At 41.0% G+C, this 16064-nt stretch overlaps 1 protein-coding gene across 1 annotated transcript; it reads left to right on the top strand.

Annotated features, from left to right (window-relative positions):
* Nucleotides 1–5469: 5469 nt before the first annotated feature.
* Nucleotides 5470–15681, top strand: LOC140331759 (hydroperoxide isomerase ALOXE3-like). Its single transcript, XM_072413361.1, has 14 exons — nucleotides 5470–5597; nucleotides 6220–6376; nucleotides 7118–7322; nucleotides 8043–8124; nucleotides 8863–8991; nucleotides 9818–9921; nucleotides 10863–11035; nucleotides 11167–11310; nucleotides 11849–12052; nucleotides 13190–13276; nucleotides 14125–14294; nucleotides 14397–14523; nucleotides 15055–15222; nucleotides 15332–15681. Exons 2-14 carry the CDS (start codon nucleotides 6230–6232, stop codon nucleotides 15509–15511), a joined length of 1920 nt encoding a protein of 639 aa, XP_072269462.1. The 5' UTR covers nucleotides 5470–5597; nucleotides 6220–6229; the 3' UTR covers nucleotides 15512–15681.
* The last annotated feature ends 383 nt before the right edge of the window (nucleotides 15682–16064 follow it).

The raw sequence follows: 16064 nt of genomic DNA, 5'->3' as shown, positions 1-16064 counted from the left end.
GGGTTTTATTCAACTTTCTGTCTTAGTGACAATAGTCCCCAGGACAAATAAAGGGGGAATAGACTTCATTAAAGATTGCAAAAATGTAAAACACACCTTACATTTCCTTCAGCTTCTGTACTGCAGGGATAATACCATTCTTATGAAGAGAGCCTGGGACCTGCAAAAAAAAAGGCCCATATCTTGTGATGCCCCAGTACAGTGCAGGGGAAAGACGAGGGCTACTTAACTTCCTTTAGAAGCATGGTGACACAACCTTGCCAACGCAATAACAAGCTGAAATCTATTGTTTCCATTTAGTTCGATTTACTTGAATATGTTGGTTTGGTGTACATTGTGTGAAATGGAACAACATTGAACTACACTTAAATGTAGCACAGTTTGGTTAAACATATTACAATGTGTGAAAGAGCTCTGCAACACACTTCAAAGAAAGAAAATTGATATTCCTTTGATAATGCTGTAAGCAAGAAAAGCCAGCACATCAAACAAGGCGATATATATATAATTATATATATATATATATATATATATACAGACATCAACACATATTGACAAAACTGCATTTAGCACTATTAACACATGCTGAATGAGGTAGTATGAATTCAGCCTCATTGTGTATCTGGCCCACTGTGCCATGTTGTTGACCTGTTGGAAACAATGATATCAGCTTGTCATTGAACTTACTTGCAGCCCTGTGAACATGGTGTGAATGGGACTAGAATGATTGAGGCATCAGTCTCACAGCAAATCTGTGCATAGCCTGGCAGTAAAACAGGCTTGAATGTTGAGGGGGCAAACCATGCAAGTTCCCCAGAATGTACAACTCCTGAAATTCTCAGTGTTTTTTCAAATCTGTTACACCAATTCTTTTTTTTTTTAACATTTTATTTTTATTTTATTTTTAACACATTGAAACATTACAAAACAATATTGAAAACCAATCAAGGAGGGGGGAAGGGGGAGCATTCAAGGGACACCAAAGGGGGTTGGGGGGCCAAAACTGAGTAGGGGAGTGTCCCAAAGATACATAAGTCCAAAGAGTCCAGAGTAGCAGCAAATTTAAAAAGGGGGTAAAAAGTCCCAGTGGTAGATTAGGCCCTGGAGCTCTAGTCAAAAAGACTTGGAGCAGAAGGGCCTCATGACAGGGCAAGGGGGGAGGACTAGTGGGGGATAGATGGTGGTGGAGGGGATTGTGTGGTGTAAAAAAAGCGGGAAAAATGTAGGGGGAGTTGAGGGAGGGTCGGCCAAGTGGGTGGACCAAGGGGTTAGGTAATAAAAGGAGGGTCCCAGAAAGGGAGCTAATCAGTTTCCCAGGGACCTGAAGAAATATTGTATAGCCTTACGGTCGCCAACATGGAGGGCCTGGATTTATTGTTGGGCTGCCTGAGGGAGGCTGATGCCGTTCATGGAGTGGCATGGCTTGAGGCACAAGTGACTGCTGCCATGGAGGGGGTCGGAGATGAAGCGAGCCTGAGTCAGCCCACCCCAGTGCGCGCTAGGAGGTCAAGGCCTTCTGAGCGTTTCAGCCCGACAAGGACCCCGTGCAAGGAGCCCTCCCACCACTGTTTCTGAGGTTAGTGGGGGGGTGAATTAGTGTGGGGGGTTGTGAATTTTCATGCAGGTGGAGATGGGGGCTGGGGGGGAACCAGGTAAATGCTGCATTTTTGTTGCTGAGTCTCAGGAATTTGTTGGCTCCTTTTGGTGAGGGGGACGCCGGGCCCCTTGTTGGTTTGCGGTGCTTGGGGAGGCTGGGACCCAGGGTAATGCTGGAGGAAGTATGGTGGGGGATGTGTGTGGTGTTGGGGGAGGGAGTTCTGCGCCCGCCCTTCAGACCATGGGGACTCGCCCTTCAGACCATGGGAGCGTTGGTGAGCCAGGCGTGGTTCGTCCTGAGGGGGGTGAGGTGGCGAGTCCGGTCACGGATGGGGCCAAGGGCGAAGTGTATGTGTGCTTTGAAGGCCCATTGGGCACGCATCTCCCACAGGATGTGCCGGACAGGATCTGGCGAGGTGAGTATGTGGAGACTTTTTCCCTGTTGCCGGTGGACCGATTTGCGGCCAGGGAGCCAAGAGCGTGTGAGGTGGAGGACGATAGGGGGGTTGGCGTTTGATCCTGTGGACTTTCCAAATTTGGCTGCAGGGGTATGCAACTTGGCAAGTATTGTGGGCGAAAAGGTGCCAGAGCATTGTTCGGCGCTCTTTTGCTACCTTGATGCGAATAATGAGGCGCATCCGGTATATGGGGGCATGGTTTGGCTGCGTAATGATGAGCAAATTTAGGCAGCAGAAGGTGATGCGCCCTGGGATGCGCTGGGACCACAGAGACATTAGCTTGTGGATGCAGTTGATGACGTCAGCGCAGTTCACTGCGCAGCCCTTTCTTGGAAGCGCTGGGGGATCAGGTGTCGCTGGCTCCCTGGTGGGAAAGTGGAGGGGACTCTGTTGGTTGTTCAACGAGGGAACATGCAAGTTTGGAGCATCCTGCCATTTTAAAAATGAGTGTTCAGGATGTGGAGGCGCCCATTCCGCCAGCCGATGTCAGGGTAAGGGGCGAGGATATCCTGCTCAGTTTGCAGGTAAGGGGAACAACGTCGGTGAGGGTCCGACAAGTGAGCATCACTTGTCCTTCCCTAAAGGAGGGTCGGTCAATGATGCCATTGATCCGGATTCATGTAGGGTGGCCTATACGTCGTTTGATGCGGCGGTTGCTTTGGTTCGTAGGGCAGGGAAGGGTTGTTGGGTGAAGGCGGTTTTTGAGTCTGCTTTTAGGTTGTTACCGGTGCATCCGGATTGTTTTCATTTAATGGGCTGTGAATGGCAGGGTGCATTTTACGTGGATCAATGTCTCCCAATGGGTTGCTCTATATTGTGTGCTTTGTTTGACACTTTCAGCACATTTGCAGAGTGGGTGGTAATGAAATGTCTGGTTTGTCTTCCATTATCCATTATTTGGATGATTATTGGTGTGTGGGTCTGTCGGGTTCGTTAGTGTGTGCTAAGTTGTTGGGAATGCTGGAATATGTGATGGAGCGTTTTGGAGTGCCTTTGGTGGGGAAAAAAAGGAGCGGCCTTCCACTGCTTTAAATTTTTGGGAATCATAATTGATTCACAGCGTATGGAGTGCCAGCTTCGGAGAGCTTGTGGTTACGCAAAATTCAGTTGCGGGATTTGCAGTCTCTTTTGGAGAAACTGAATTTTGCTTGTCGTATCATGCCCATGGGTAGGATTTTCTATCGCCGAGCCTGAGGTGCGGGCCCCTGGACATCATGTACGGTTGACTAGAACCTTTCAGGAGGATTTGGGTGTTTGGCAGTCCTTTTTGGCAACAATGGTCGCTCTCTGTGGATGGGTGATCGGTGGATAACGGGTAGCTGGATTTGGTGATGGATGCATCTGGGGCTTTTGGTTATGGGGCTATGTGGCTAGGCTCTCTTGGCGGGACACGCGTTCAGTCGACAGGCTGAACAAGGCAAGTATTAGGGTGAACGGGGAGGTAGGGAGGATTTGGTGACGGATGCAGCTGGGGCTTTTGGTTATGGGGCTTACTTTGGGGGGCGTTGGCTGGAGGAGTGGCGTGGGAGGGGGCTTTGTACCAATTTGGTTCTATTAGAATTGTTCCCTATCATTGTGGCGGTGGCATTGTGGGGTGAGTTGTTGCGGGATCACAGGATGCGCTTTTATTGCGATAATATGAGGGTGGTGGAGGTCATTAATAATAACTTGGCCTCTTCTCCCCCTGCTATTTTCCTGCTGCGATTTTTGGTTCTAATGTGTTTGTGGTTGAATGTCTCTGTGAGGATGATTCATGTGCCGAGGTTCAAGAATGTAATTGCATATTCTCTTTCTCAGTTCCAGTGGTCGCATTTTCGGGAGTTGGCGCCAGCAGCGGATGAGTGATAACCTCTGTGCCTGGCGAGGTTTTGGCAAGTGGTCTGGGGGTCATTGCCAATTTGATTCAGTGTTCGGTATGCACTGGAACGTGGAAAGCGTATGTGGTCACCTGGCGGGAATGGTTTGGGTTTTTGCAGAATGAGACAAGCCTCCGAACATCCTGCTGGTTCATCCTGGGGGTAATGATTTGGGGAAGCGCCCGATGCGAGAGCTGATTAAGGACATTAGGCTTGATTTTGCGTTCGTCTTTTCCAGGTACTGTGCTGGTCTGGTCTGAGATTGTGGCTAGGCTCTCTTGGGGGGACGCGCGTCCAGTTGACAGCCTGAACAAGGCGTGTATTAAGGTGAACAGGGAGGTAGGGAGGTTCCTGGCGCGTATCGATGGTGCTGTAGTCAGGCATGGGAAGCTTGAGAAGGATCCTGGTTTGTTCTTGAGAAGTGACGGAGTGCATCTGAATGCACTGGGTACTGACTTATGGTGTTTGGTTTGCAGGAGGGGCTGCAGAAAGCTTTGAGGGTGTGGGGTTGCTCGCAAGAGTAAGGTTTCACTCTTGCAGCAGGTGGCGTGGGGGGTAGGTCCATGAGACTTTTGGAGTAGGGAGGTATCAGTTTACGGGTTAACAGCAGTGGATGGTTTCATGGACCTTATTACTGGATAATGTTCGTATTCAGTTTGCACTTTCATTGGTTATTATGTTGGTTTTATGGTTAATAGGTTGTAAAATGTTTTTTGTTAGTAAAAGGTGGCTGCTTTGGCCAATTTAACCCACAAGATGGCATCAGTGTGGTATTTGAGGTTTAAAAAAAGGTGGTGGGGTGGAAAAGAATTGGCTATGGCAGGGGTTAATGCAGTCTTCCTCAACTTTGCCATGGTCATGTCTTTGGTTTGGTGTAGATAGAGTGGTTTCTGTGAAAAAAACATTACTTACTAGAGGGAGAGGGGGAACAGTATTAGAGGGACAGGCATAGTATTCAACACATCAGTTACCTAGAAAGGTTTTATATTCATCAGATTCCTGAAACGCTATCCAGGGGGCCCAGGTAGACAGAAATTTTTCAGTTCTATCATATATACCAGAAGTAAGATCCTCCATCAACATAATTTCATTAACCTTATGAATCCAGAGCCTAACAGTGGGAGGCTCGGTCTTTTCCCAGAACCCGGGTATGCAGGCCTTGGCCGCATTTAGGAGATGTCTAAGCATCGAATTCGTATATACCTTCTGCGGCCAGTCATTCAGGTGGAGGAGAAAAAATGTCAGATAACACCAGTTCTTTGCTGAACAGGAACAAGTGGGCATATTAACTTAAGAGATCAGTTTCATTCAAAATGTATACTGCTTATGCTATAAAGTAGCTCTGTGACAGAGTAAATCTAACCCAGGCCACTTTTAATTTTGTGTATAGAGTGAGAAACTGTTTAATGGCTATTTCCAAATCTGTCGGATCCCTTTGCGATTGGCTCAGGATTGGAGAGCCGGGGGTCACAAATGCACAAAAAATTTGTTTAAAAAATTATGCCATTTAGCTTAATAAATGTCCTAATTGTCTTACTGACTAATTACTTTGCATTTCAGGTGACTCCAATCAGAGGGAATTAAATACAGAATCAGAGCATTTGGAATGGGTCATGGTGTGTGAGCTAAGACACATTTTAGTTCACTCTCTGCACAGTGCCATATGCTAGCTGGTCATACCTGCCTGGTAAGTGGAACACATTTAAAATGTTGATTTCTAGTGAAGATCTGGTTACAAGAGCTTGTGTGCATGGCAGTTAAAGATTGTTAATGCAAGCAGGTGGTGGGAGAGGGAGTCACACTCATATATATATATATATATTATACACACACACTGTTTTGTGCTGTAGACATATGCTACCTTTTATTTTGCTACAGATGTAACTAGGCAGATTGAAAAAGTGTGGTTCTGTGTTTTTTTTTGGTGTATGATTGAATGCCCGAGAGACACACACACACACACACACACTCTATCTATCAATCATAAACGCATTTACTATAAACCCAAAACCCACTTGAACCTCTATTGGTCTGGAGCTGCAGTCAATACACCAAAACCTACATGTGGAATGCTACTTCAATCTGCTGTATACCAAAGCATGTGCTGAATGAACACCATATAAAAGAGCATGTTAACTGATTTAAAAGGGAAAATTGGGATATATATAAATGCGCGCACACACACACACTAATCTGATTCATTAAGCAGTGGAGTACACACACTCTTTAGTAACTATTCATTTTTTTTTCATGTACTTGGCTTTAAAAGATGTAGTTTATGTGGAGCAAAACTGATTTGTGCTTTTCAGATCTCAAGTCATGGCAGTCTACAAAATGGAAGTGGCCACTGGGTTAGACCTGGCTGCTGGCACCTATAATAATATTGTTGTTGTGCTTGTGGGGGTAAATGGAGAAAGTGAGAGACATGACCTGCCCCATCATTGGAGCCACTTCTTGCCTGGATCGGTGAGTCCCTTGGTGTTGACACCATTCTCTAAATTAATTATTACAATAATTTTTCATCTCTGACTGTGTGGCTTTGGCAGATCAAGTAAATGTTGAGTGTGTGTATATGTATGTGTGTGTATATGTATGTATGTGTGTATATGTGTGTGTGTGTGTATATATATATATATATATATATATATATATATATAATTTTTTTTTTCTTTTGCATCTTTGAACTGCAAAGTTTGGGTCCATACAGAACTTTATGATTTTGGGTACCCGAACTTTGAGCTGAAGTTTGGGCGAACCCAAATATCCAGGTGTTCACTCATCCCTGATAGGAAGTTAAACTGTACATTAGAACACCATAGATCTGGTAGCTTAATGAGTATTCAAACTGCTGATGTCCAATGCTTGGGTAGCCATTGATCAATGGATATCTGCTTGTTTAGGAGGTATGCCTGTTTAAGCTTTAGGGTACTAGAACCTAGGCATGACTGATGACCTCAGCACTGTAATGAATTTCGTTTGACCCACTGAGGGTCACATCCCTCATAATGACTCTTATGTGTTGCGGAAGTTTGTAAAGGAACCACCATCAATAGCTAGAGGTGCTCTTTTCCTATTGAAGGCTGTATAGGGCTCAATTGTTGAAAGCAATTTTTGCATCACTGATCACCTGCAAAATCTTGAATGCCTCTTTAGTCTGGAATAACATGTTGGTGTGAAATATGGAACTAACAACCATATCTCTTTCAGATGGCAACATTTGATTTAAATGTAAAGGAAGATCTTGGAGAGCTCCTGTTTGTTCGCTTGACCTTGGAGTGCTACTTAAATTTCCCTATAGATTCTTGGTTCTGCCAGTATGTCAAAGTAACCTGCCCCAGTGGTCAGATTTACCATTTCCCATATTATCAGTGGTTATCAAAAACTGCACCTGTGGAAATACCAGAAGGGAAAGGTAAGACCAACTTGTCATGGGCCACCTGCTCAGCCCAGTGTGGGCAGCTAGTGCCAATAACCAGCAGACTTTAAAGGAGGTGTCTAAATTTAGTTTGAGGTGGATATTTACTAGATTGGAGAAAAGTTGTATGCAGAGGGTATATAACCATTTTTAGAATTAAAAATGTTTTTTTACAACTTTTTGTCTTTCAAATAAGGAGAAGGTGGGAGGTGTTTTACAAATCAACCAATCAATTTGGGTAAAATTTCTGATATTTTCAGCAAATGCTAGCTGTCCATAATTTGCAAATCTTCTGAGTTTCTGTCTCCAATCTATATAATATAAATATTTCTAGGACCACATGACGTGTATAGGTTTTTTTTTTTTTTTGTTTCCTACTTTGGTTGGGGTTTGTTATCTTTTCCTGTAGATGAATCTGAAAAACAAATGCAGCTTGACAGAAATAAAAACTAAGAATAAAAAGTTCTTAGTTTCATACAGAATGCTTCTATATCCAATGGGAGCTTTGCTGTGAGTTTTGCCAATAGAAAATGGCATTAAGGCCGTTTTGTATAAAAGGCTTTTGGGCACAAATATAATCTTTTAAAACTTGTTCCTGCTTCCCTATGCCATTGTGGTGCATTTGGGTTGGTGTGTGTGCTAAATCTCTATCGTTAAGTGTGTTGCGTAAACTGAATCGTGGCTCAACTGATCATACATGGTACTTTTTGGTTTTAGGTGTTGTAATAACTGAGAATACTCACGCTCTACTCCTGAAACAAAGAAAAGCAGAACTGGAGGTGAACAGAGAGTTGCATAAGTAAGAAACATATATTGGATCTATATATGCAGTTGGGATTCGCTCTGCTGGTCATTTGTATTTGGACCGTACACAAGTGTAACTTCCAACTTTTCAGCGAACTAATCTTTAATGGTTACAAATCATCAACTAAACTTTAGTTTGCATAGATAATAAGGATCTCTGTAAAATTTCATTTTTAGAGGTGTGTGTGGTTAACCTAAAGACTTATAGAAGATCTGCAAACCACCATTGGTGAAGAATGAGGCCCTTAATGTAAACCAGATCGTTTTTGTTTTTTATGGTTAAGCTGCACACTTGAAATGATCATGTAGCTAACTTTGACAGGCAGCATACTTCTTCTGGGTCAGAGATTCAGAATTTATTAAGGACAGAAGATCAGAACACAAACCAGGCAAATGGAATTTTTAGAACCAAGCCAGGAATGGTACGTTTGTACAATCTCCTAAATAAAGTAATTTTCAGATCATTTAAATTCATGGTTCTTGCCATCAGATTTGGGGTGGGGCCTTATGCCAAAACTTGGCGATTTGATTTTTTTTTGTGGTGGTGATGTTATTTGACTCCTAATCTCAGACTTTGTAACAAGGGGTGCTCAAATTTGGGTAGACATGCTACTGCATTAAAAGAAAGTTTGGTAAACTTTGATTTTCCCTTCAAAGTAATGAACTATTAAATCTGCCCAATTTTAAAAGGTTTGATCAGTGACTTGTAATAAACTTTTATCTTGTTTTGTAGGTGGAAGGTTTATGCAGAAGGTGTCCCTCATTGCATTGATGTGGAGGATGATGATGTGTTAAAGCTTCCTCCTAATGACCAGTTCTCTGCGCTAAAAGTGTGCAGCTTTGGCTACAACCTTTTTTCCACGTATGTATTCTGCTGTGAGAACCAGCAGAGATCCAGGAACTATTGCTGTGTAGGTGTGTTCCTTAAGTGGGATTTGGGTGTGGACTTGGGACTTAGACCCAACACATCCTTCCTTGCACATTGGCTTCATCTTCATTTAAATTTTATCCACATCTTCATGGATGGGTATGTGAAATGTATTAAAAAAAAATATCCTACTGAGATTAATGTATACTTACAGACCCTGACAGTCAGCATCTAACTAGTCCTCTACCCTGTCCCCTAATTATATAAATCTATCTCTGGTAGGTCAAACAATTGTGCTAATCTTCAGATGTGAAACTATACCATACTGTTAGATGATGAAACCTTTACTGGAATACAAAGCCCGACCCTGTCAATTTCCCAAATGATCTTAAACTAGGATTACTTCCCCCCTCTACTGAGTTTTGTATAATCCCAAGATATAGTAATGCAAATTCAGGGCTCTACACTTCGTAATTATTGGTCTTCATATTGTCAAAATTGGGAGCTTTTCTGCTGACCCTGAATTATTAATTTTAATATATTTTTTTTTTTTTTGTACTGTCCAAGAGGACAAAACAGGACCTAGAAGAACTCGTTATCTATTCCTAGGGCTTAAACAAGAAGTTAAGCAATGATTAGTTCTACAAATAATTAGTTCCCATATTATTTTTAGTTTTAAAATAGCAGCACACCAGACTAGACTACAGATATGGTATTGGTAACTCTACAAAAACTCATCGCATTGGTAGAACTGACTTTTCCAGTAACTTCAGAAGAGAATAGAATTGCTCATCTTAAACTGCCTGTTTCCTTCCCTCAGTGGCTTTGAAACCATGCTGAAAGGATTTCTTTTTAACAAGAATTCATGGCATCACTTAGAAGACATTAAGCTGCTCTCCTGTCTGCGACAATCACAGAACTCAGGTTTGTGGGACCCCTCAATAATTTAAAACTGAACTCAAGGCAGTTTGTATAAGGGATTTCACTGTTTATAAACATAAACTTTTAGCGAATTGTTACCGCTAAGCCTAAAATATTATAATATAAAGAATATTACAATTCCAAGAGCCGGACAAAGCCAGTCCTCTAAGAGTTTCAGGTGGCAATCTTTTACAAAACAAGATTATTATTGGGAAAGCTTAAAGCAGACCTTTCACTGAGAGATTATGTAACTGGTTCTAAAAAATAAAAAAACTGTTTGTCTGGTTGCTCTTCTGAATCACTGACCTAGAATGATTCTGCAGCTCAGGCTTTTGGGTATTTGTGTCACGCTGCAGTTATATGCATTTCAGTGTGTGGCTAACAATACTAAACAAAAAATCCGCTTTACATCCAGGAAATTAGGATTCTCAGCAATGGTTTTCTGCAATGTCGGCTTATATAATGCTTCAGTGGAAGGTCCTCAATAAACAGTCATGGTTACTAACCCAGCCATAAAGCAGAACTAAACTCTATCTTAAAAAAAGAAAAAAAAAATGCAATCAGCAGGCCCTTTATTGCAGAAAGGACATCACTGTGTTCATTGGGATAATTTAACATAACATTAATTCAGTCCCAGAAGATGCCATTATACCTGGCACATCCTGGAATTGGACTGAGCTGCACATGCACAAATTGATATTTTCTAAATAAAAGGCAGCAATCAGGCAAGTAAGTGTGACCTGCCTAATGTCAAATTTTTTTTTTTTTTTTCTTCTTTTTCATGGGCAGCACAGTGGCTCAGTGGTTAGCACTCTGTGGCTTTTGTCCCAGGTTCAAATCTGTCAGAGCACTATCTGCATGGAGCTGCATACTATGTTGGCGCTATATAAATTACCGTGTATTAAAAAAAAAAGCGCTACAAAATATTATTTTATTTCATTTAGGGATTGTGCGTGAGATATGGAAGGAGGATTCTTTCTTTGGTAGCCAATTTCTGAATGGAAATAATCCCATACTAATCAAGAAATGCTTTAAGATCCCAGGGAACTTTCCAGTTGACAACAAAATGGTGGCTTCATCTTTGGGGACTTCCACAAATTTAAAACAAGAACTTCAGGTGTGGATTTTATCTAATTTGGAGACCTTGCAGTAATAGTAACCTGAGAAACTGGTTTCAAATTTGCTTCGCTATCTATGTCTAATATATTGTAAGACTTTGCTAATTACAACACATTCATTGAATTGCAGAATGGACACATGTTCCTGGCAGATTATAAAATTCTTGAAAATATTCCTACAAACACCATTCATGACAAGAAACAGTTTATTGCAGCCCCTATGTGTTTACTGTGGAAGAATCCTAAGGATCAGCTTGTTCCAATTGCTATCCAGGTAACTATATTAAGTTATACAGCTGCCCATGTTAAGTCTATACCTGGCTCTGTTTTATGGACTTATCAATGACTACTATAAATTACTATATTGTGATCTAGCTAAGGAACATTATCCATTGTGTACAAATCCTAATAAATCCGATAATTCACAGTGACAAGTGAAACATAAGAGCATGTTAAATGACAAATCTTGCCATTAGGAACAAGTACATACTGGAAGAATCTCGTTTCAGTATGCATAAAGGTTTCTCCTCTGTTAGAGCCAATCCATATTGTCACAGCTCTAACAGAAGTCTGTTGTGTTAGACATAGCATATTTTTTTAAAGACTGTGATGCATATCTAAAAACAGAAAATGCTTGTTTCATAATGACACTGGTAGAATGTTCCTCAAAGCTGCTTCCATCCTTTGTGGATGTGCAGTATGTAATGTATAGCATAAATTGTTGAAATGGAGAATGTACAGTAGAGCGCAATAAGAATTTGGAGATGAGATCAATCCTCCTATCTGTTAAGCATGCCATATTTGAATTTCAGTTATCTCAGACCCCTGGTGAACATTCCCCAGTCTTCCTGCCAAGTGATGCAGAATTTGACTGGTTACTGGCCAAGATCTGGGTTCGTAATGCTGACTTCCAGGTACACGAAGTGGATTCCCATCTTCTCCGCACCCATTTTATTGCTGAGGTCTTCTATATTGCAACAATTCGTCAGCTTCCAATGGGACACCCAGTGTATAAGGTCAGAACTACTTTGGAAAAGTACTTTGTAATAAAATGATATGCATTTGAGAACATTGCAGATAATACATAGTAACTGCTTATACTTTGGGCTGCATACTAATGCAGAACTATGTGAACAAGGCAAATGTTTTAGTTAAGGGTTAAAGCCCCTAAATCTTGCTTCTCTGTAGAATCAGATTATTCAAATATACAACTTGCCAATGAACCTGTCCTTGTAGTGGCAGAAGTCTATTAGGTTTCCATTTGTGACTTTTATCATGGACTTACAATGCTGCATGATAATGAATTTAGTCATGGGGAAATAAAAATTGGTCATTATGTTTGGTGTGTGTGTTGTTACTATGCACAGGGGCTTTGCAATTACCAAAGCCAGTAGTCAGAGAAAAAAGAAGTTACTTGAAGTCAAAAATCATCTTTCTGAAGCTGAATAAATGCCCTAATATGTAGCAAATGTATCTTGGCCAGGTCAAACCTCCCTCATTTTTCTTTAACTTTTTTAATAAATGTGTAATGGTCTTCAAACTTCTATGATGTACCCCTGAGTTATAAAAACCTGGTATTTTCTCAACATTCAATGAAAGAAGCCAGTTCATATGTCCCATGTATTCTACCCTTGTCTTAAATGAGTGACCCACTTGTTTTTATTCCCCTAAAGTGCTCCAAAAACTAGTATATTAAAAATAGTTTGTTAATGAGAATTTGAGAGGATACCCACCTCTTGCAGCCTTCTGTATAGCAGTCAGGGGAGGAGGAAGCCAGTCAATGGTTGCAGTTTAAGGAGCGTGTTAAGAGAAATGGTGACTTGGATAGGCAAATTATTTTACTGCCTCTCTATTCAGTGTTGTCACTGGGTGAGAAGGAGGTTAAAAAGTGAAATGGCAACATAAAAAAAAAAAAAAAAAATTCAGGTCCCTTTATCTGCTATCAAGGACATCTTGGCAAAGCTGTGCCTATCCCTTTTTGTCAGTTAGAACTGGGTCCTTTTTTATATGCATTTCATTTGTGTTTAGATGTTTGCATGCAGCTTTAAACATAATTCAATGAATCCCATGTAACTGATAAGGGCTCAAAATGTCTCCTGGGAATTGGAAAACATGAACTGTGAAGTCTGAATTGTATCCCTTTTCCCTCTTAGCTGATTTTTCCACATCTTCGATACACATTGGAAATAAATGTTCTCGCCAGGAAGCAGCTAACTGGACCCAAAGGTCTCTTTGATCAAGTAAGAACTAAATGTGTAAGGTGTTTTGTGGACACCATGCCATCAGTTCACAAAGCATCCAGAGGTATTTTCATGTTTACTAAATCCCCCCTGCTTCAAAATGATCTGTTACTAACTACTAAGGGGCTTGTTTAAACAACAAAAACTGTTGCGGCTTGCTTACTTTAAATTTGCCTAAAGTTGTTCTACACTGACTAGAATGATTCCAAGGTAATATGGTTGATGGGAGTCATAAACTAGAGGTTTAGAGGTATCCTCTATTGGTTGCCAGTCATGATTACCTTCTCATATTCTATAAATGTGAGAAACAGAATCTATGCATTTTAATTTGGATTTAAAGTAAATCCATAATAACCAAAGCATCAAAACTGGGTACTGTTAAATAAGACTTGTATAACATTTCCATGTCAAACTGCAATGTTACAATGCCCATAACCAATGGTATAATCCATCCTTGACAGTAAATTGCTCAGTCAATTTATTGGCCAAGGAATGATGGGGAAAATATTTGTCTGCTGCAATTAGAAGAGTTCAACCTTGCATTACACTTAAAAAGCTAATGATTTGTGACCATCTGGATGGTGCATAAACCATGCGGGCACTGGCCTTGTCTGAAAGAATTGCTTTGCATGTCTTATTAGCAGGTATGCACATTTAAAAAAAAAAAAAAAATCTTGTTTTGAGAAGTGGTACTAGAATACTATGTAGTCAAGCTAGCACAGTTGCATTGTTGAGTTAGGCAGTGGTTAAGGTTTGCATGTAGCTCTCTAGCCATACTACCACAAGAAGGACTTTTGTTAGACTTTATAAATATATGTATTAAACAATTACTTTGCATTTGTCTCCAGGCTGTGGTGACTGGGAATGGAGGGGTTCCTATACTCCTGAAAAAGGCAATGAAAGGGGTGACCTACTCTAGCCTGTGTCTCCCTGATAACATTGCAAGCAGAGGCATGGAGTCCATCCCAAATTACCTGTACAGAGATGATGGCATGAAGATCTGGTTAGCTGTGGAGAGGTAGACACACACACACACACCTGGTTAGCTGTGGAGAGGTAGACACACACACACTTTTTTTGTTTACCATCTCCAATCTTTGTTTTCTTTTTTTTGTTTTAGTTTTGTTTCTGACATTGTTAATTACTACTACACAAGTGATGAAATGGTCAGGCAAGACCCTGAACTTCAGGCTTGGGTGGCTGAGATCTTCACAGAAGGGTTCCTTCAAAATAAGTCTTCAGGTAGATAAAACACTTGCTAAAAGGATGTTTCCTGTCATTATAAAACTCCCAGGCTCATGTGAACCAAACTGCTTTGAAATATTGATAAATTGGATGGATAATTTTTTTTGTAAGCATGTTGAGAAGCTCTGTTTTCATCAGAATTTTTTTTTTTTTTTTTTTATGTGGTGGACCTCCTACCATCAGGCACCAAAGCAGCCACTTGTGCTATGGCTTACTACACCAGTGCTCTGTGTGTGTGTGTGTGTGTGTGTGTGTGTGTGTGTGTGTGTTGGTATGTATGTATGTATGGTATGGAAATCCCCTAATTGTGTCACCAAAATTGCTCTGGGGGATTAAAGAGGGAATATGCTGATAGAATATTCCCCCAATCCTGCCAAACTGATAGTATGTTTAAGGCCTGTGTACTTTGGTTTTGTTCAATGCAAATGATAGCCATGCATCTAGAAGTTTTAGGTGGGCAGTGGGGGGCAATAGTGTGACCTAACTTATGATTTTAGAATGCACTGACTGCATGTGGCTTGTCTAATCTGCAGTTCGACCATTATTCTTGGATGCCCAATGGCCCCACCTCTATGAGGAGTCCCCCACCCACTGCTAAAGGTGCTACGATTGAGACTATTCTGCAGGCGTTACCAGATATTAAAACTACAGCTATCGGTATGATCACTGTGTGGACAATTGGTAATGAGCCCAAGGACAGAGTAAGTACAAGAGTCCATTGGGGAGCAGTAAACAAACATTCCTACGCTGTGTTTTTTAGAAGCTCATTGTCCATAAATTTTCAATATAGAAAGGCCTTCTCTTTTACAGAGGTGTCTTGGAAACTACACTAATGTACGTTTTACCGAGGAAACCCCACAGCAGTTAATTAAGGAATTCCAGGAAAAACTTGCTGAGATCTCCAAACACATCCAGGAGAGAAACAAGACCATGAAGCTGCCCTATACTTACCTTGACCCATTTGTGATAGAGAACAGTATTTCTGTCTAATGTTATTACTAGTGACTTAACTGACGGTCCCTGTCCTTGTGTTATCTATCCATCTGTGATGAGATTAGTACTGATCTTCATATGTAAATCTTCCTAACACCATTGTAAGATTTTTGAGAACACCTGAAACCATTAGTTTGTATAAGTAATAAATATTTTTTTCAATCTCATCTGGCTTCAGTACATGAATTTGGGTGTAACGCCATACAAGGGCATATTATAAACTATTTTAGAAACTTCTAAATACCAAACTGTTCCATCACCTTTTATTCTTGGTTAATCACACATGTCCATTGGTGTTTGGACAAAGCAATATGGTAAAACATTTGCACTTGAACTCCAGACTTAAGTGATATCTGCAAGACCATCACATGGTGTTTGGTTCTGCCAACCAATCTAATTATGCAGACCAAACAGATTGTGTGTGTGTGTGTGTGTGTGTGTGTTGCTTGCATACCATTCAACATTTGGACATGCCTTTTAATGCAGTTTAATATACTTTTATACCCTTCCCTCATCCTACCACTGTAATCCTAAACCGTTTTTTAGCATC

Source organism: Pyxicephalus adspersus, chromosome 1, assembly GCF_032062135.1.
Source record: "Pyxicephalus adspersus chromosome 1, UCB_Pads_2.0, whole genome shotgun sequence".
In the NCBI taxonomy this organism is placed as follows: domain Eukaryota; kingdom Metazoa; phylum Chordata; class Amphibia; order Anura; family Pyxicephalidae; genus Pyxicephalus; species Pyxicephalus adspersus.
Note: the sequence above shows the minus strand (reverse complement) of the source record. Positions and strands in the feature narration are given on the sequence as shown.

Bases quoted from the DNA above. Each gene is read 5' to 3' on its own strand.
- LOC140331759 (XM_072413361.1), top strand. From the start codon at position 6,230: ATGGCAGTCTACAAAATGGAAGTGGCCACTGGGTTAGACCTGGCTGCT. The intron at 14,295-14,396 runs GTAGACACACAC...TTTTTGTTTTAG, and splicing joins ATCTGGTTAGCTGTGGAGAG to TTTTGTTTCTGACATTGTTA. The intron at 14,524-15,054 runs TAAAACACTTGC...TCTAATCTGCAG, and splicing joins AAAATAAGTCTTCAGGTAGA to TTCGACCATTATTCTTGGAT.